General features: G+C 35.9%; 1 protein-coding gene across 2 annotated transcripts in view; it reads left to right on the top strand.

The window, feature by feature from the left end:
- The window catches only part of LOC120412871 (glutamate receptor 1-like), a 306882-nt gene extending 289434 nt beyond the window's left edge, over window positions 1-17448 (top strand). Inside the window, exons 7-12 of one of the 2 annotated variants that reach the window (XM_039573502.2) lie at window positions 42-304; window positions 836-929; window positions 1047-1357; window positions 6802-7046; window positions 16223-16562; window positions 16638-17448. In XM_039573502.2, coding sequence (XP_039429436.1) covers window positions 42-304; window positions 836-929; window positions 1047-1357; window positions 6802-7046; window positions 16223-16562; window positions 16638-16703 — 1319 coding nt within the window. In that variant the 3' untranslated portion in view covers window positions 16704-17448. Of the gene's footprint in view, window positions 1-41; window positions 305-835; window positions 930-1016; window positions 1358-6801; window positions 7047-16222; window positions 16563-16637 lie in introns of both variants that reach the window. The other variant, XM_039573501.2, reaches the window with a different exon arrangement.
- Window positions 17449-17805: the final 357 nt, after the last annotated feature.

Raw genomic sequence — 17805 nt, 5'->3', positions numbered from 1 at the left:
CTACCTTTGGCACACTTACACACACGGACACACTCTTGCAGACGAGCTGCGCATCGTCAAGGATGGCCAGTACGGCGCCGAGAATCCGGACGTGAAGGGCGGCTGGGACGGGATGGTCGGCGAGCTGGTCCGGAAGGAGGCGGACATTGCCATCGCGTCGATGACAATTACCTCGGAACGGGAACGCGTCATCGACTTCAGCAAGCCGTTCATGTCCCTCGGGATCTCGATCATGATCAAGCGCCCGGTCAAGCAGAAGCCCGGCGTGTTCAGCTTTCTCAACCCGCTGTCGAAGGAGATTTGGGTAAGTGGATGCGGGGTTGTCGCCCGGTCATTAACTGCATTTGCAAATGATGTCGGAGGCAGGCACGTGCCTGAGGGATGAGCCTTTGAAGTCGGAGTGAAATTTATTGCATTTTTTATTAGAAACGTGGTCACAAAACTAGTCAACAACTTGTCTCGAGTGCTCGTAGTTTATCTTGTTCCATTCAATTATATTTCACTTTGTAGCACTTCCCGGACATCCAGACGATGGTGACCCTCGATTCTGCCGCTACGATGTCAATAATCAATTTTTCCAATTTCCTTCGCTCAACAACACTAAAAGCTCCACCGACTTGAGTAACACAATGCCCGGAAGGGGTCCAGAGCCAGAGCATTTGGCCACCCCTTCTCGGAAGAGCCCCGACGATGTCCCTGGCTACGTGTTTGTCCCGACCAACCGCCCACACCGCACATCCTACTGGACGGTACTAATGCTATTTTGTCTGTCTGTTTTCATGTGTGTTTGTCCACGACGTGGGTTGCCTCCGGCCTTCGGTTTGCGATGCTCCAGATCTGCGTTCTGTTCAGCTTCGTCGGCGTCAGCGTCGTCCTGTACATCGTGTCCCGATTCTCCCCGTTCGAGTGGCGGCTGGTTAATTATAACGGTAATTAATTTTTGCGCGAGCAACTCCTAACTTAATTCTCAACCCACATCCTCAACCCACTCTTCCCCCGAATCGCCCTCATCTCAGACAAAGGCAAACCGTTTGGGCTACTTGCAGGCGAACAGCCGGACGCGGTCCCCCAGGCCACGGTCAACGAGTTCAGCATCCTGAACTCGTTCTGGTTCGCGCTCGGTGCGTTCATGCAGCAGGGCTGTGACATCTCGCCGCGGTCCATCTCGGGCCGGATCGTCGGCAGCGTCTGGTGGTTCTTCACGCTTATCCTCATCTCGTCCTACACGGCCAACCTGGCGGCCTTCCTGACCGTCGAGCGCATGGTCACGCCCATCAACTCGCCCGAAGATCTGGCCGCCCAAACCGAGGTCCAGTACGGCACGCTCATCCACGGCTCCACGTGGGACTTCTTCCGGGTAAGTCCGTTTTGAAATTAATTCGCTACAACCCAACACCGCCACTAGATGTGCTTCTCAAAATTCGGCAGAAAAATATTTTTCTACAAATTTTTGATCATTCAAAATATCGAAAAGAAGAACTGATTACATTCTGGATAATTTTAGGTTTGGAAGTTTTGACTTGTTTTTATGGCTCTGCAATGTGTTTTTTTTTAATATCAGTTTTTCAGGGGCCAAGTTCAGCAGTTTTTTTTTGACAACAATTAATATTTAACAAATAATAAGTTTGCAACATTTATAGTAATTTCACAGATTCCCGGGCAGACGGTAATAACGAAATTCATGCCATTTCAATAACAAATACTGTTAAAATAACAGAAAGTGTTATGGAATCTTCTTGAAAAATACATTTTTGCATAAGGATTTAATAACAGTTTATGTCATCATAACAAAATTTGTTATTGGGAGCGAGTTGTGGCGCTATAACCACGGCAAATAGTGTCCAGGGCATTCGTGGAAATACAATGTCCCATCCCAGAGGGTCCCGGAGTACCAAACCTTCTTAGCATGGTGCTCCCAACGAATACAACCAAAATCTCGGAGCGTATGGTGGTGTGTCCCCACGCTTCTTCCTCCCCTGTCGATTCAGAATTGTGTTGTTGTTCGAACACTCAGTGCTCAAACTCAACCCAATTACGAGTCATCTCTGCGATACGGCTTTACGCAGTAGGCCTGGCCGCTTTAACGCTTGTGATGTTTCAATGCATTCCGATGCAATGGTGCTCTACAAATGTTAATAAATGACAAGAAGAGTGCTAGGCGTCATCTAACCTAAGGCACTCTCCAGGATCCCTTCGAAAGATTGGCTGCGCTAGGGTCTGATTAGATTAGATTAGATTAGATAACAAAATTTGTCATTGGTCTGATATTGATTGAACGCCAAAACAACTCGGGAATAACATTTTTTGTTATGGAAGAATAACTCCAACTGTTATTGGGATGATCGGATTAGTTGTTAAAATAACAAAAAATAATAACAAAGATTTGTTCGAAGAATAACTTAAAATGTTATAAGTATGTTATTACAATAACAATCCAATAACAAAAAAATCATAACGACGAATAACAAATCCTGTTATGAATAACATAAAATGTTATTGGTCTAGTATGTTCAAATATCAAAAAATGTTATTCCCAAGTTATTACCGTCTGCTCGGGTTATGTCTCTTTGCATTTTTCTTCAATTTGAATGATAATGGACAATGGTATCATCCTATAGTAGAAAACAACAAAAACATGCAAAACATTGAAAAAGTGACTATAAATACGTGAAAAATTGCAAAAATAATAATGACTAAGCCAAACATTACCAGAAACAAAAAAATAGTTAGCAAAAAAATAAAAAAAAAACAAAAATAAAATGATGAATCAATCTAATATTTGCATTTATGCAAATTAAAATGCCAATAATTTAACAACAAAAAACCAGTGAAGCATTTTTTTGGTAAAACAAAAGCTGCTCAAAATAACCTTATAAACAAGGTAAAAATAAAAATTCCCAAAAAAAAGTCGGCATAAGATAACATGAAAAATGATCCACAAAACTAATTCTCAAAGTTTTATTTTTTTATTTAAATGCTTCTAAATTATAATTTAAATGTTAAATAGAATTTCTTGATATCACTTGAATAATTAAAAATACGGTAAAAATCATTTAAAATCAAACAATTACTTTTTAAATTTCACACTTTTTTTAATTTTGAGTATTTCTCCTCGAAATTGATGATTTTGACCATTTTAATTTTATTTCTGCAAGTATAAAAAGTTTTTGCGGTGATGTACATTGGAACTTCATAAATAGAGGGTGACGATTCTCGAGATTTTCAATTTCCCGGGAATCGAGAGTTGAATTTTGCAATTTCCCGGGAATTCCCGGGACCCGGGAGTTTTTTTTAACTATGCCAATAGTGCCAATCATTTATAAAGAAATGTAATTAATGTGTTTCTTTTCAATGAATTTAGATACAATTAATTTATACTTTTGCAATAAAACGTTAATTACTAACCTCGTTATTTTCGAGAACTGTCTACCTTTAATTTTTTTCTGAATCTGCAAATACGAGATCGCTTTTTTATTTTTTTTGGACTCATAATTGCAGTTTAAAATGTTTACGAATCTTAATTCGTACTAAGTGATTTTTCAAAAGTTGCACAAACTTGTTTATAGATTTTTGTGATGTAAAAAAAAAAGCTAATATATAATTTCCCAGTATCGGGATTTTTGCAATATGATAAATAACGACTCAAAACAACAATTTAAAATTGTTTTTCCTTTCCTTTTTAATGTCAACTGTAAATATTAATTGACGAAATAGTTATTAGGAAAATCCGAATGTTCAAATGTGGCGGATCTTAACTTTATAAAGATTGCCAGAGTTTTTTTTTAAATTAAAAATGAGGTTGATGCGAAACACAAAACAATGTATTGACATCGGAAAAAGCAAAAAAACTTTAGCATTACCAAAAAAAAAACTAGATTGAGAGGATTGCTATGCTCGAGAGAGGATATGTAAATTATACTTATCTTGAAAAGGCTTTTCCTCTTTGAAATAATAATTAGAAACAATAACTGCTAAGTATGCTTAAGTTAAAATTTAAACTTTCTGAATAAGAAGATTAGAGATGCATTGGTTTATTCAAACTTGAACACCGAATATTAAATTTATTATCCAATGACAAAAACAATTTCGAATTAGTTGATTAGCTGATTAGTTTATATAATTTTGCTACGATATTCATAAGCTTAAAATTTCCCGGGAGTCTAGACCAAATTTCCCGGGAATCGAGAGGTCCAAAAATGGTCGATTTCCCGGGAAATTTTTCCCGGGAATTCCCGCTCGTCACCCTCTATTCATAAATGTTTAAAATATTTCTAAATAAATCGAAATTTCTTACATAACCAGTTTGATTTCAGTAATATATTTGCAATTATTCGATTAAGAAAATAGTGACTGCCTCGCCCACTGTTTTCTCAAAACTTCAAAAAAAAAGTAGAGGAACCATCCATAAACCAAGTGTATACTTTTTGATATCTCAAACTGTTGCTGAGTTGCAGCTTAAATCCATATTCTTATAATTGAAATGGGCCTAAAATGTGAAATTAAAGCCTTTTATTACATTGAAAATTAGAGCCCTCAAAGTTTCAAGTAGCCAATAGTTTCTCATTTTTTTTGTCGTTTCATTAAACTTTATTGAATTTGTTCAATCAATTATTCATGATTTAAATCAATAATAATATATCAATAATTATGTTTTTTCTATCATAAGTATTGTTGATTACTTATTTTTATTTGTTGATGTTTATTATCGCCAATTTTGCAGGCAGAAAGATCAGAAAGGAATTGGAAAAAATAAAAATAAACCAGTTATATAAAAAAAAGCTTTTTGAATAAGACTATTATTTAAACCTGCCCAAAGTTGTTTTTTCGAATAATTGTATTTTCACGTGATTTGAGTTTTGAGCAACTTTTGTTCTACGAAAAACTTTACTTCTCTGGTTTTATGTTTTTCTTGTTTTATTTATTTTTTTATTTTTAGTATTTTAATTTGCACTTATCTTGTTTAGTTTATGTTTGTTTTTGGTAGTATTTGGCTTATTCTACGACCTCCTATTATTACATTTTGCCTTTCTATTTTTTTCATGTTTTACAGTCACCTTTTCAATTATTTGCTTGTTTTTCAGATTTTCTGCTATTGAATGGCACCATTATCATTTAAAATGTAAAAAATGCGTAGAGGCATAGCCTGGGACCCTATAAAAATAACTAAATACTTCTTTTTACTAGAAATATAGGAAAAAGGACATTTATTGTAACATTCTCAAAGTCTCAAATCACTGGAAACCAGTCTCCCATTGCTCAACTCTGAAGGCAGATTCAGATTCAGCGGGCAAAATTACAAGGAAAAACGTATAGTTGGACAATTTTTAAATTTAGTTGGGGTGGTCCCATACACTTTTCCCTTGAAAATAAGATATTTTTAAATGAAGATATGTCGACTTTAAAGAAAAATCCCTATTGAATTGTCAAAAAATAATAATGTAAAACAAATGATACTTCAAACCCAAAAAAAATCTAAGATTTTCAGAGTTCTTCTTTCCAAAAATTGGTTGAAAAATTGATTTTTTGTGATTTTTTAAATCGAAGCCCATCTAGAGGCGAGGATAGGTTGAAGAGGGCTAAGAAAAAGTTTTTTTTTCCTGAAAAGCCATAATCACTTCAATCCATAGGATAAAAACTGTAAGAAATCAATATTTCTAATAATTATTTTTTTATAATCCTTTTTTGCCTTCCTAACCTCACTGAGGCAAGGCTATAAAATCACTCGAAAAATCAACTTCTTAAAAAAACCTCCTAGATATACATTCAAGTATACCTATCGATTCAAATTCAAATTCTGAACAAATGTCTGTGGGGATGTGTGTAGACATGATTTGTTTTCCACACGATTATTTCAGAACTGGCTGAACCGATTTTGGCCGGATCCGCCTTATTCTGTTTGTTTTGGGGCCCCCTAAGACCCTATTAAATTTTATTCTGTTTAGTGAAGTACTTTTAAAGTAATGCAATGAAAAAGTTTTTTTGTAGCTACAAAAAAGGGTGATTTTTGCATAGCCTCTAAGGCCGGGTCTTTTTTCTTACGCACGAGAGTCACGCAGCATGCGTTCGCCCGGTTGCCACATTGCTTAAGCAGTGTCTGCGCCTCTTCTGGAATAAGTCTGCATTAATTATGTTGCTGAATACATCATTTCCATGCAATTCCATCGTGCACCTAATGTTGACATATCAGCACTTTTAAATTGAATTACAGCCCCCCCCCCCCTTTTCCCCTTTATTTGGAGAGTTGGAAATTGCTGTTCTGGTAAAAACAATAATCATAAAAAAATGAAATGGAAAAAATAAACAAAAACTAAAAATAACTCTTAAATTACCTAATTTGTAAATACAACCTAAAATACAACATAAATGTGAGGAAGGCACAAACCACCTTAAGGTGGATTAAGTAACGTTTTTTACTGCAATTTTATTTGCTTTGCAGTTTTCTAGCGTAAAACAAAACCCAAACGAAAAATGTCTTGTAAATTTTTATATGAACTATTTATGTCTTTAAATCAGTTGCTAATGCTCAAGTTGTTTAAAAATCAAGAAAAAAAGAAATCTAAAAATAATGCTCACAAACAACAAAACCTTGTTTTGGCTTTTTAGAATGGAAAAAAGGTAGATTTAAATAATGGAATAGTTAGAAAAAAAAACAATTCATTCAACCATTAGCCAAAAACTAAATTTCATGTCAGTTTTTTTTAAATAATAGCTCAAATGTTTTTTTACAAATACTGTAAAAACGTACGTCTCCTCATCTGTTTAAAAAATCCTCTCTGTAACCATCTCTCTTCTCCCTTGCAGAAATCGCAAATCACGCTGTACAGCCGCATGTGGGAGTACATGAACTCGCGGAAGCACGTGTTCGTCAAAACGTACGACGAGGGCATCCGGCGGGTGCGGACGTCCAAGGGCAAGTACGCCCTGCTCATCGAGTCGCCGAAGAACGACTACACCAACGAGCGGGAACCGTGCGACACGATGAAAGTGGGCCGCAACCTGGACGCCAAAGGGTTCGGCATTGCCACACCCCTCGGGTCGCCGCTGAGGTGGGTTTCTGTTTTTTTTCTTCTTTTTTTCAGGGAAAACTGGGTTGCTTTCTAGGTGGGTGGAATGAACGCCTCTAGTGGAATTTTCCAGAAACAGTTCCGTGGGGGAAAACTTTCAACGGGATACGGCTCACTGAAAGCTTTCGTAGGGAAAGCTTTGTCTGAAATATTTCCTCTGCTTTCAAAAGCTTTTGATATTGTTGTTGACTGTGGATAATTCACCATGATTTTGTTTATTTCAACGAGCTTGAAATATTACGGATAAAAATTTAATGTGATGAACAATAAATGTTTAACATGTTATATATTTTTAAGAAAATTGAATTTTGCATTTTCCACGAATATCAAGACAAATCTAACGTGTATTTGTTATAAACTTTTTAATATTGTGGAGTAACAAACTTCTTTTTTAATTGTCCCTGACTGAACAAAAAAACTGACTAGCGATTTTGCTAAATTTTTAATCAAATTGATTAGAATTCATAATTAATTCAAGTTGATACTACTAATAAAAAAAAGCAAAAAACGCAAAAATCGTGTTTGATCTCAATTATCCAAAGCTCACCAAGCCTAATGATTTCCTAAAAACCCCTGCAAAGTTAACCAACCATACATTGACTGGTGAAAATGCTTCGAAAGGGGTGTAACTACATCGTCGAGGTCACAACCCATCGACCGAAATCTAACAACAGGCGAACCGAAAAAAAACGCAAATGACATTCATCATGCCAAATCACATTTCCCCGGACCGTTTATTATACTGTGGCTGCTGCTGCGGTGTACAACAAAACCCGGCCAACAACGACGAATGGCTCAAGTACATACGAAATGACAAATTATGACCTGGTGCTTACTGAGAGGAAAAGGGGGGAGGGGGGTCGGTTCCTTAACTAAACCTGCCAGCAATGTATTGCATGAATGGAAACCGAAAACTCCAGAATCGTGTGTATCTAATCAGATTAGGTTAGGGCTCAAATATTTCAAATTTTATGGCAAATAAATAAAAAAGAGTGGACGGTTTACTGCTTCGTGGCTGAACTGCAAAGACCACGTTGCACGGGATGCATTTTATAAAACCGTAAGATGGTGTAAGATTGACAATTTATGAGTATTTTTCAATCAAAAGAATTTTTTTATCATTTAAAACAAATGAAATAAATATTTTTAATTAAATTTTTAATCACTTTCACAAATGCTAACAAAACATCTCACAAGTTTGCTTTAAGGAAGTAAGAGGCACTTTCACAATTACATATGACTTCTGCAGTAGAGCAAGTAACAGTAGCAGCAAGCACGCCATAACCGTTTGTGGTAGGAAAATTTGAGGTGGCGTGTTAGGATTGATTCTCGTACTACTAAACATAACTGGACATTTCGTTTTTTTTCTGGGTGCATCGTGTTTTGTGTAACCCCGAGCAGACGGAAATAACTTGGGAATAACATTCTTTGTTATTTGAAAATACTAGGCCAATAAGATTTTATGTTATTTATAACAAGATTTGTTATTAGCCGTTATGATTTTTTTGTTATTGGATTGTTATTGTAATAACAGACTAATAACATTTTACGTTATTTTTCGAACAAATCTTTGTTATTATTTTTTGTTATTTTAACAACTAATCCGATCATCCCAATAACGTTTGGAGTCATTCTTCCATAACAAAAAAAGTTATTCCAAAGTTGTTTTTGCTGTCAATCAATATCAGACCAATAACAATTTTTGTTATGATAACATAAACTGTTATTGAACTCTTATGCAAAAATGGATTTTTCAAGATTATTCCATAACACTTTCTGTTATTTTAACAGTATTTGTTATTGAAATGGCATGAATTTAGTTATTACCGTCTGTTCGGGACGTTTCTGACATTTAAATAAATGTAATTCAGTGGTGTGTTTTGCCAAACATATCAAAATTTTTTTTAATTTCACCGAGATAAACTGTCAGAAAAAATAATCACGGCATTTTATGGTATATTGCATTTTTTGTCTTTGAATTTGAAATTTTAGTTTGGATTTTTTATTGAATTTAGTAATACATTTTGTACGTCCTTTTCCAAAATTGAATCTAAAACAACGCCGCCACACATTTGGTGGCGACTTCAGGAAACTAAGGGAAGCACGTATTTTGAACAATATCTATTCAGACTATAAAAGCTTGTACCCAGAAGTTTTTACAAATAAGCGTATTTTATTAAAATTATGCATTTTTTCATAATCAGAGTTTATATTGTACAATATATAAAAAAAACGAAATACTGCTTTTTAAACATTTGAATTTGTCATGTTTACTAAAAGCTTCTCAAACTATCGCAAAATACAGTATTTTTGAAATACACAGATTTTCATAACAGTCCAGACTCAATTATCCGAAGTCTCGATTAACCAAAGTTTCGATTATCCGAAGTTTGTATGGGTCTTCGAATTATCGCATCACGGGCATAAAAATTGTTGTTTTTTTTTTATTTTCTTAATAATAACATCAAATTCGAGTTATGCGACCCCATTTTACTGTAACTTGAATGGTTGATTGCCTATTAAAATTTCAAAGTGCATTTTTTTTAATTTCATCACCACTATTTTGGCCGCCATCTAGGGTTGAAAAATCTTAAATCATTTTAGAGTAATTTCGACAATCAAAAATAAAACAACTTGTCAATATTAATAATCACAGTACATCCGAGTAGCCCCGAAACTGTAAAGCAAAACTAAAGGCGGCCAGCCCTACTGCGTTGTGTTTACCGCAGAGAGGATCCTGTGAACGGATCATATTTCACAGAATCAACAGGGGAGGAAGGATGCGTGGACATACCGTACCAAACGCTCCACTAACACACCACAGTGAAATTCGCCAAAAAATATTCCGGTGGAAGTGGAATTGAGGAAATTTGGGGTTGGGAAAATTGGGAAATAGGAAAGTGAATTTGAAAATTTTACTTTTATCGACTAACTTGCTAGTAGCACCGTCTAAATTCGTCCAAGCAACTTTTTTAGGCGCTCGTTTTAGGGAACACACGATGGCCAAATCAATAAAAAAGCATTAAAATATGAAATCAATCATTCAAATTAACTAATTTGCGGTCGCTGAACACGAATATGACACTAAGAATATTCCAAATTATCCAGATATCCAGAAATCCAATATGGCGGCCATTATAGCACCTGTTGAATATTGGGAATATTTATTCGAAGGTGTAATAATCATTCAACCAATCAAATCTTACTAATTTGGGGTCGCTGAACACGAATATGACTTTTAGAACATTCCAAAGTATTCAGACATCCAGAAACACAAGATGGCGGCCAATATGGCGGCTGTAGAATATTAAGAATATTTATTTGAGGTTGTAATAACCATTCAAACACTCAAATTAAACTAATGATTTAATTTACAAAATTATGCGTCGGTTGCACAAATCAAACATTCAAATGTGAGTTTTTAAGTACTTAAACTGCCCCTGATCGCAAAAATGTCCCATATGCAGTATGGATAAAACAACATCCAGTACTTTGTTATAGAAATCAGGACGAAATCCAGTTTTTTCGCGAAAACTTAACACGAAGCCTTATGTTTTTCTAAGCATGGTGTTTTTGCATATGGGACATTTATGCGATCATGGGCAGTACATGTTTAACAAACTAATAACTAAAATTGAAATAACAAGCCATAGTCTCAACATTTGAAAGAAAACAGGCGTTTAAAATGTATTTTAAACTAGTTCACTGCCCATGTTCGCATAAATGTCCCATATGCAAAAACAGCAAGCTGAGAAAACGCATTTAAAATTTGTCTCATACATAAGGCTACGTGTTAAGTTTTCGCGAAAAAACTGGATTTCCTCCTGATTTCTAGAACAACGTACTGAATGCATCAAAAACTCAAAATCGATGAAAATGCATATGGGACATTAACGTGATCAGGGGCAGTTCAGTTGTTTTGCAATCATTAGTTTTAAAAAAAAAATAAGATTAAACGAAAACAAAAATTTTAGCGGAAAAAAGTTTTTGCGGTACTGTACATCGAAAATATTCAAAAAATAGAGATGTTTGAACAAGCCCAAACATGCTAAAATAGTAATTTTTGCAATTCCGTCGTAAAACTACTTACTTTTCCTGTCATTCTTGAACGACGAAATAGCCTACTTTTTTGTACCAAAAATAACAGAATCGAACAGCAACACTTTTCAAAATAAATTCTGAAAAGTTCTACTTTTCAGCACTGAAATGGGTGCTGAAAAGTTGAACTTTTCAGCACTTGTTTTGAAAAGTAACACTTTTCAATTTTTTATTTATTTAAACGATGTATTGACAAAATACATGGAAATTTGACTTAAAATTTTCTGAATTGCAAAAAATGTTGTGTGGAACTAGTTGCCAAACTTGATTTTTTCAGCACTCTTCGTATTTACGAAGCGCCCATTTCAGTGTTGAAACTTTGGATTTTTCGGCACTGGTATCAACAGGTATTAATTTTCAAATCTGTTAATTTTGGTAGTTTAAAGCAGGCCGTTTCATTTCTCCTAAAGGACAGGAAAAATTGACAGTTTCACAGTGGAATTGCAAAAATGATTTAAAACGCAGAGAAATGCATATTAAATTGATTTCAGCTTATTGCTTTTGCATTTCCATTGAAATTTTGAAATTTCTTGAAAAAAAAATTACCTTACTAGTTTCAGATGTTAAAACAAATATTTGGATAATTCTTGACGTTGTAACAGAGTTAATTGAGACTTAATTAAACTTTGATTATGTGTGCAAATATTGTTTGAAGTTTGAAAAAAAAACATTTACAGGAGTTGATGGTGACCTACAAATCAAAAAAAGGCATCCGGAAACAAAGGCTCAATTGTTTGTGTCATTTCCTTTCAAGTGGAAATGCACTCCAGCTAAAAACAGGCGTCAAAATATAACCTTCCAAGAACCAGCACTGTATCACTTTCCCCTCAGAATGTTTGCGTTCTTGAGTTTCATGCGTCATAAAAAGGATCAGCACCATCAACGACCTCACTGTGAGTCTACCAGTTTTTTGCACCCAGAAGAGAATCATTGTTCTTCCCAGGGCACATCACCATCGCTTAAAAAGAGGGCAGGCCCTTCTTGCAATTGTTGAGTCTGGGAAAAAAAATCTGATGCCTTCAAGAGATTTGTTTTTCAGAATTAAAAGAACATGTGGATGACAAAAAAATATTCATTCACTCAAAAGTAATGAAAACACTTCAGATGTTTTTCCAATATAAATTTAGTTAGTTTGCAATATAACAATAAAAAAAACCCAAAATATAAACAGGCAAAAAATACCATAAAAAACACGAAACGCCACCCAACAATAGCTAAAAATGTCAACAAGAGGGCATCTGTCTCGTCAGAGCGTGTTGATGAGATTGCAGCCTCATCTTGTCCTCGACCCTTCTCGTTGCATCTGTCTGTTCACAAAAGCCAAGTGGAGTCCTTGTCCACCCCGCCCATTTGAAACCCCCCTCCCCCCTCCAAACCACTTGGGACGAGAGATGAAAAATGCCCTCAAGGTCAATTGCTTTTCATTCCGACACACGAGGCCAACAACTTTGCTTGTTGTAGTTGTTGTTGTTGTCCCCTTTGTTGTCACTCGTTTGGTCTTGTTTTTGTACCACGAAGAAGACGAAAGGAGGTCGTTCTTTACGAACTTCACCGCGTTGCGGGACTCTTTTGAGGGTTTTTTTTGTGTGAAAGACAAGAGGGGGAATTAATCAAAAGAGAGAGATTTTTCCACTTATCAATTATTTGACTGATTCTCAGAGGAAAAAAGGCAATTGGAACATTTTTTGGAATGCTATCAAATTGACTTCGTATAGGTCTAAAAATTAACTGAATCCCTGATTAAATAATAATAAATTTACATTCATTTTAATCCACTACTGCCCAAATTTTTTTCCGATTTTTTTTATTTTTCCCGTGTCATTTTGAGCAACTTTTGTTCTACGAAAAACTTTACTTATCTTGTTTTATGTTTTTCTTGTTTCATTTTATGTATTTTTATTTGCATTTATCTCGTTAAGTTTATGTTTGTTTCAGGTAGTATTTGGCCTATTCTACCACCACCTATCATAACATTTTGCCTATCTAATTTTTTTTCATGTTTTTACAGTCACTTCTTCAATTCTTTGCTTGTTCTTCACAATTTCTGCTATAAAATGATACCATTACCATTTCAATTGTAAAAAATGGGTAGAGGCATAGCCTTCATTTTACTTAAAATATAGAAAATATTAGTAAAAACACACCTAAAGTTGACCCTTAAAAAAATGACATTTTTTAAAACATTGGCAAAGTTACAAAAAGCAAGTAAAACTTCCAAGCCATAAATTTTCTAAAAAATTAATAGTTCTTCTTTCCAATGCTTTTTAAAGATCAAACATTGCACAACAAAAAATTGTGTAAATTTGGAAGGTGGAATCTTAGAAGGTTGAATATTACATCTTTTATGATGAAATTTTACATCAATTTAGACTGAAAAAGTTACATTACACCAGAATAGTGGTAAAATTACACATTTTCAGAGGTAAAATTACACATTTTTTTCTGACATAAAAGATGTACCCCTTCCCAGATGTAATATTACCATGATTTTTTTTTCTGTGTGTTTGAAAATTTTTTTTTTGGCGATTTTTTAAATCGAAGCCCGTCTGAAGGTGGGGTTGGGTTGTAGAGGGTTAAATAAATGTGTATAGGAAATTCTCTACACAGCTAAAAAAGTAGTAATCCAGCTGCGTGTAAAAGGCCTGGGTGTAAAATAAATATTGCATTACTTTATGCAATTTTATGTAATTTTACACCCTGAAATATGTAGCCCGTCACTATGGGAAACCTACTTGACCGAAATTTCAAGCGCATATATGTGTTTATCCCAACAGCTTTCCATCGGTCTGATGGCCGAGTGAGCTAAGGCGTCCTTACTGTTGGTGCTGGGTTTGAATCCCGTCGGTTGTAACTTTTTTTTGTGTTTGCAAAAATTGTACATGCAGTGTGTAATATTAAGTGTTTATTTTGACGAAGGTGATGTGCACGCTTTTGCATGCGATTTTACCATCGGATTTTTTGCTGTGTACCCACTCAAACGAAATTGGGATAAGTTTGCCCCGACCCCTCTTCGATTTGCGTGAAACTTTGTCCTAAGAGATAGATTTGTTCCTGACCACAAATCCTAGGTCCGTTTTTTGATATCTCGTGACGGAGGGACGGTACGACCCCTTAATTTTTTGAACATGCGAAAAAATACATGTTCTTCAATAATATGCAGCTTGAAAGGGAGGCGAGATCGAAATTTGGTGTCAAAGCGACTTTTATGTAAAATTGGACGTCCGACTTAATGGCGTACTCAAGATTTCACGGATTCATGATTAGGGATAAAATTTTCTCCATGACCTTCCTACGGTTATGGGGTCCTTTTCGGCCTTTTTGAAAATTATTTTTATTAAAACTTTTGCTATGTAGGGGAGAGTGGGGAAACTTGATCCCCGTGGGCACTTGATCTCAAGCCTGTTTCTTGTCAGCATGTGGGTTAAACAATTAGCTTTGCTCTAGAGAGTTGTGCGAAATGCGGACTAATTTTGGTATTAAAAAGAATACTTTATGTTCTCAAATATTTTACATACTAAACTTGTTATATTTTGAACACAAACGTACAGGTATCATGTAAATTTGATGTAACTCTGGAGTTTTTTTTTTAAAAAAAAAGGTCCAATAAATCAAATTTCCAGTATTTGCTTTTCAGGTGTTTTTGAAACCGCATTGAGTCAGAGGTATTAAAAAATACCCAAAAAGCAAAAACTAAAAATTTGGTTTATTGGACCTTTTTTAAAAAAATTCCAGAACTAATAAAAAATTAAAACTTTGGATGAAACATTTTGCTTAAGATTTATTCAAAGCGAAATGTTTCATCGGGAAATTTCTGAGATATCTTTTTTTAAGTTTTTTGGTTTTAAATTCCTTTATTATTTATTGGAAACTTTATACTAACAGTTCAGAAAACTAATTAAATGATGTGTTTTATGAGTCATTTACTCATCAAAATGTTTGCACATTTTGATGAGTGAGACAAGAAACAACTTTGTAGAAGGTTGCAAACCTCTAAACATTTTGAAAATTATGTTTTGTCTATGTTTTTGAATAAATGGGATTTATTCAGAAATTAAAATCCTAAAACAGTGTAAGGATCCTGGAGAGTGCCTTAGGTTAGATGACGCCTAGCACTCTTCTTGTCATTTATTAACATTTGTAGTGCGCCATTGCATTGAAATGCATTGAAACATCACAAGCGTTAAAGCGGCCAGGCCTACTGCGTAAAGCCGTATCGCAGAGATGACTCGTAATTGGGTTGAGTTTGAGCACTGAGTGTTCGAACAACAACACAATTCTGAATCGACAGGGGAGGAAGAAGCGTGGGGACACACCACCATACGCTCCGAGATTTTGGTTGTATTCGTTGGGAGCACCATGCTAAGAAGGTTTGGTACTCCGGGACCCTCTGGGATGGGACATTGTATTTCCACGAATGCCCTGGACACTATTTGCCGTGGTTATAGCGCCACAACTCGCTCATATTTTATAAAGATTGTATGAATGAAAAAACTAAACAAAAATATTTTTCCCTTTTTTGTCATAGAGGAAAAAAAACGCTTAGGAGAAAAAAAATGCTCAACTTAATTTGGTTTCATACTTTTGGAGTTCCCTTCAGCTATGTGTTACATATTAATAAATTTTGGAGCAATTATTGCTTACCATTATTGTTAAAATAAAAACTTATTTAAAAAAAAATCAAACAAACAAAAAGCGTTTTGTAGATGCGAACAAAATCTACATATTGCATTTAAAAGATTGCAAAAATGTGGCGTAGATTCAGAGAAATTGACAAAATAGAAAAACGTAACGCATCGCGTAAAAAGAGGTTTCACTGTATACATTTAAACCTCGCATAGTGCGCAGGCATTACGCTTTGTATTTCTTTGATTACTCTAAAACGACATAATATTTTTGAATTCTTTTTGAAGCAATTTGTTCCTCTTGCTCCAGTCTACAATCTGCTTAAAAAAGATTTCAAAAATATCAAATATGCAAAAACGCCTACGCACTATGCGAGGTTACATAAATTGTGAACTTTTTGTAGAACGTCAAATAAAAAAAAATCTTCTTTTTTCCAGGGACCCCATCAACCTGGCCGTGCTCTCGCTGAAGGAAAACGGCAACCTGGACATTCTGGTGAACAAGTGGTGGTACGACCGGACCGAGTGCAAACACACCGACAAGCAGGACGCGTCCCGGAACGAGCTCTCGCTGAGCAACGTGGCCGGAATCTTCTACATCCTGATCGCGGGCCTGCTGGTGGCGCTGGCCGTGGCCCTGGTGGAGTTCTGCATGAAGAGTTCCAACAGGGCCTCGAACCGGATTCCGCTGTCGGACACGATGGGCTCCAACTCCAACTCCAAGAACCGGCTGACGATGCCGCCGACTACGAGGGACTACGACAACGGCCGGATCGGGGTAGGTTTGACTAGGTGTAGGGGAGCGGGGATGGACACTTCATCAAGTATTAATCTCCAGTATCCTCCGTTCTAGTACTACACGCCGTCGACGCACTCCGAGCCCGATCCGATCCACGCCAACTCGCACACGCAGGTTTGATGTAAGGAGCCGCCGGAACTGCGCCTGTGACGGCCACCGTACGCCCCCACCATTCGACAGATCGTGGCCAACAGTCAGCATGACACGTCCACACTGTTGAAGCAGAGGGCGGCAGTGGCCGGCGCCGGCGGTGGAGTCCCCGGCAGCATCATCGGTCCCGGCGGGGTCGGCCTGGTGCACGAAAATTCCGGCCTCTAGAGAGAGGGGCGGCTCCGCTCTACATCCTGAACCCTTAAGCAGACAAACATCCAGAACTTCAACGCAAAACATCATCCTACCAACCCAGTTTGAAGGTGATCGCAATCTGCGGAGTGAATGAAGAAGATTGATACGATTCGAAAAAGAAGAAGAAGAAGAAGCAGAAAACTAGGATTTAATTGTAAGCAAAATGTGTAAATAGTTTAGTTTTTGTTATGAAATGTAATATTAAATAAGCGCTAGGTAATCAAATAATAAAAACAAAATCTAATCAAATTTCGTGATTCTGCCAATGTTGGACATACTCGGAATCAAAAAATTTAAATGAACTGACGATTAAGAAATTGAAAATTGCTCTCTGTTATTATTGTTCGTTGAAATGGAACTAAATATTTCAAGCGAACGCAAAGGAATTTGAAGTAAGCAAAACAAAAAAACAACACGAATCGCAATGACACATAAAATCAACCACTGTAAAATCAAAGAAAACAATAGTTTTACCCTTAATCAGTCATAAATAGTAAAACCAACTAAGAAAAAAAACACAAGAGAAAACAACTACCTAACCATCATCATATATTTCAAAACAACCCAAACAAAAGTGGAGAACAAAAAACGAAAAAAAAACTTCTTCCTTCTCATCTTCAACAAAAAAAAATCGCGAAGCGAAACTCCATCATTCGTCACAGAATAAAGTAAAGTTTAAAAAAACAAACTAAAAATTAAACAATTTACACTGTATCCTACAAACGAATCAAACCAAACTAACAAAATAAAAAGAAATCAAAAATCAAGAAAATCATGTTGACGAGGAGAGACACCCAAAAAAAACAGAAATCAAATTAAGAGTGAGTGTTGCTGGAAACAGTGTTGCCAAAGCGGTGTCAAAGTGGCAGCGCGCAAC

Source organism: Culex pipiens, chromosome 3, assembly GCF_016801865.2.
Source record: "Culex pipiens pallens isolate TS chromosome 3, TS_CPP_V2, whole genome shotgun sequence".
Lineage (NCBI taxonomy): Eukaryota > Metazoa > Arthropoda > Insecta > Diptera > Culicidae > Culex > Culex pipiens.
The sequence above is the reverse complement of the archived record's forward strand: the minus strand, read 5'-3'. Positions and strand labels throughout refer to the sequence as shown.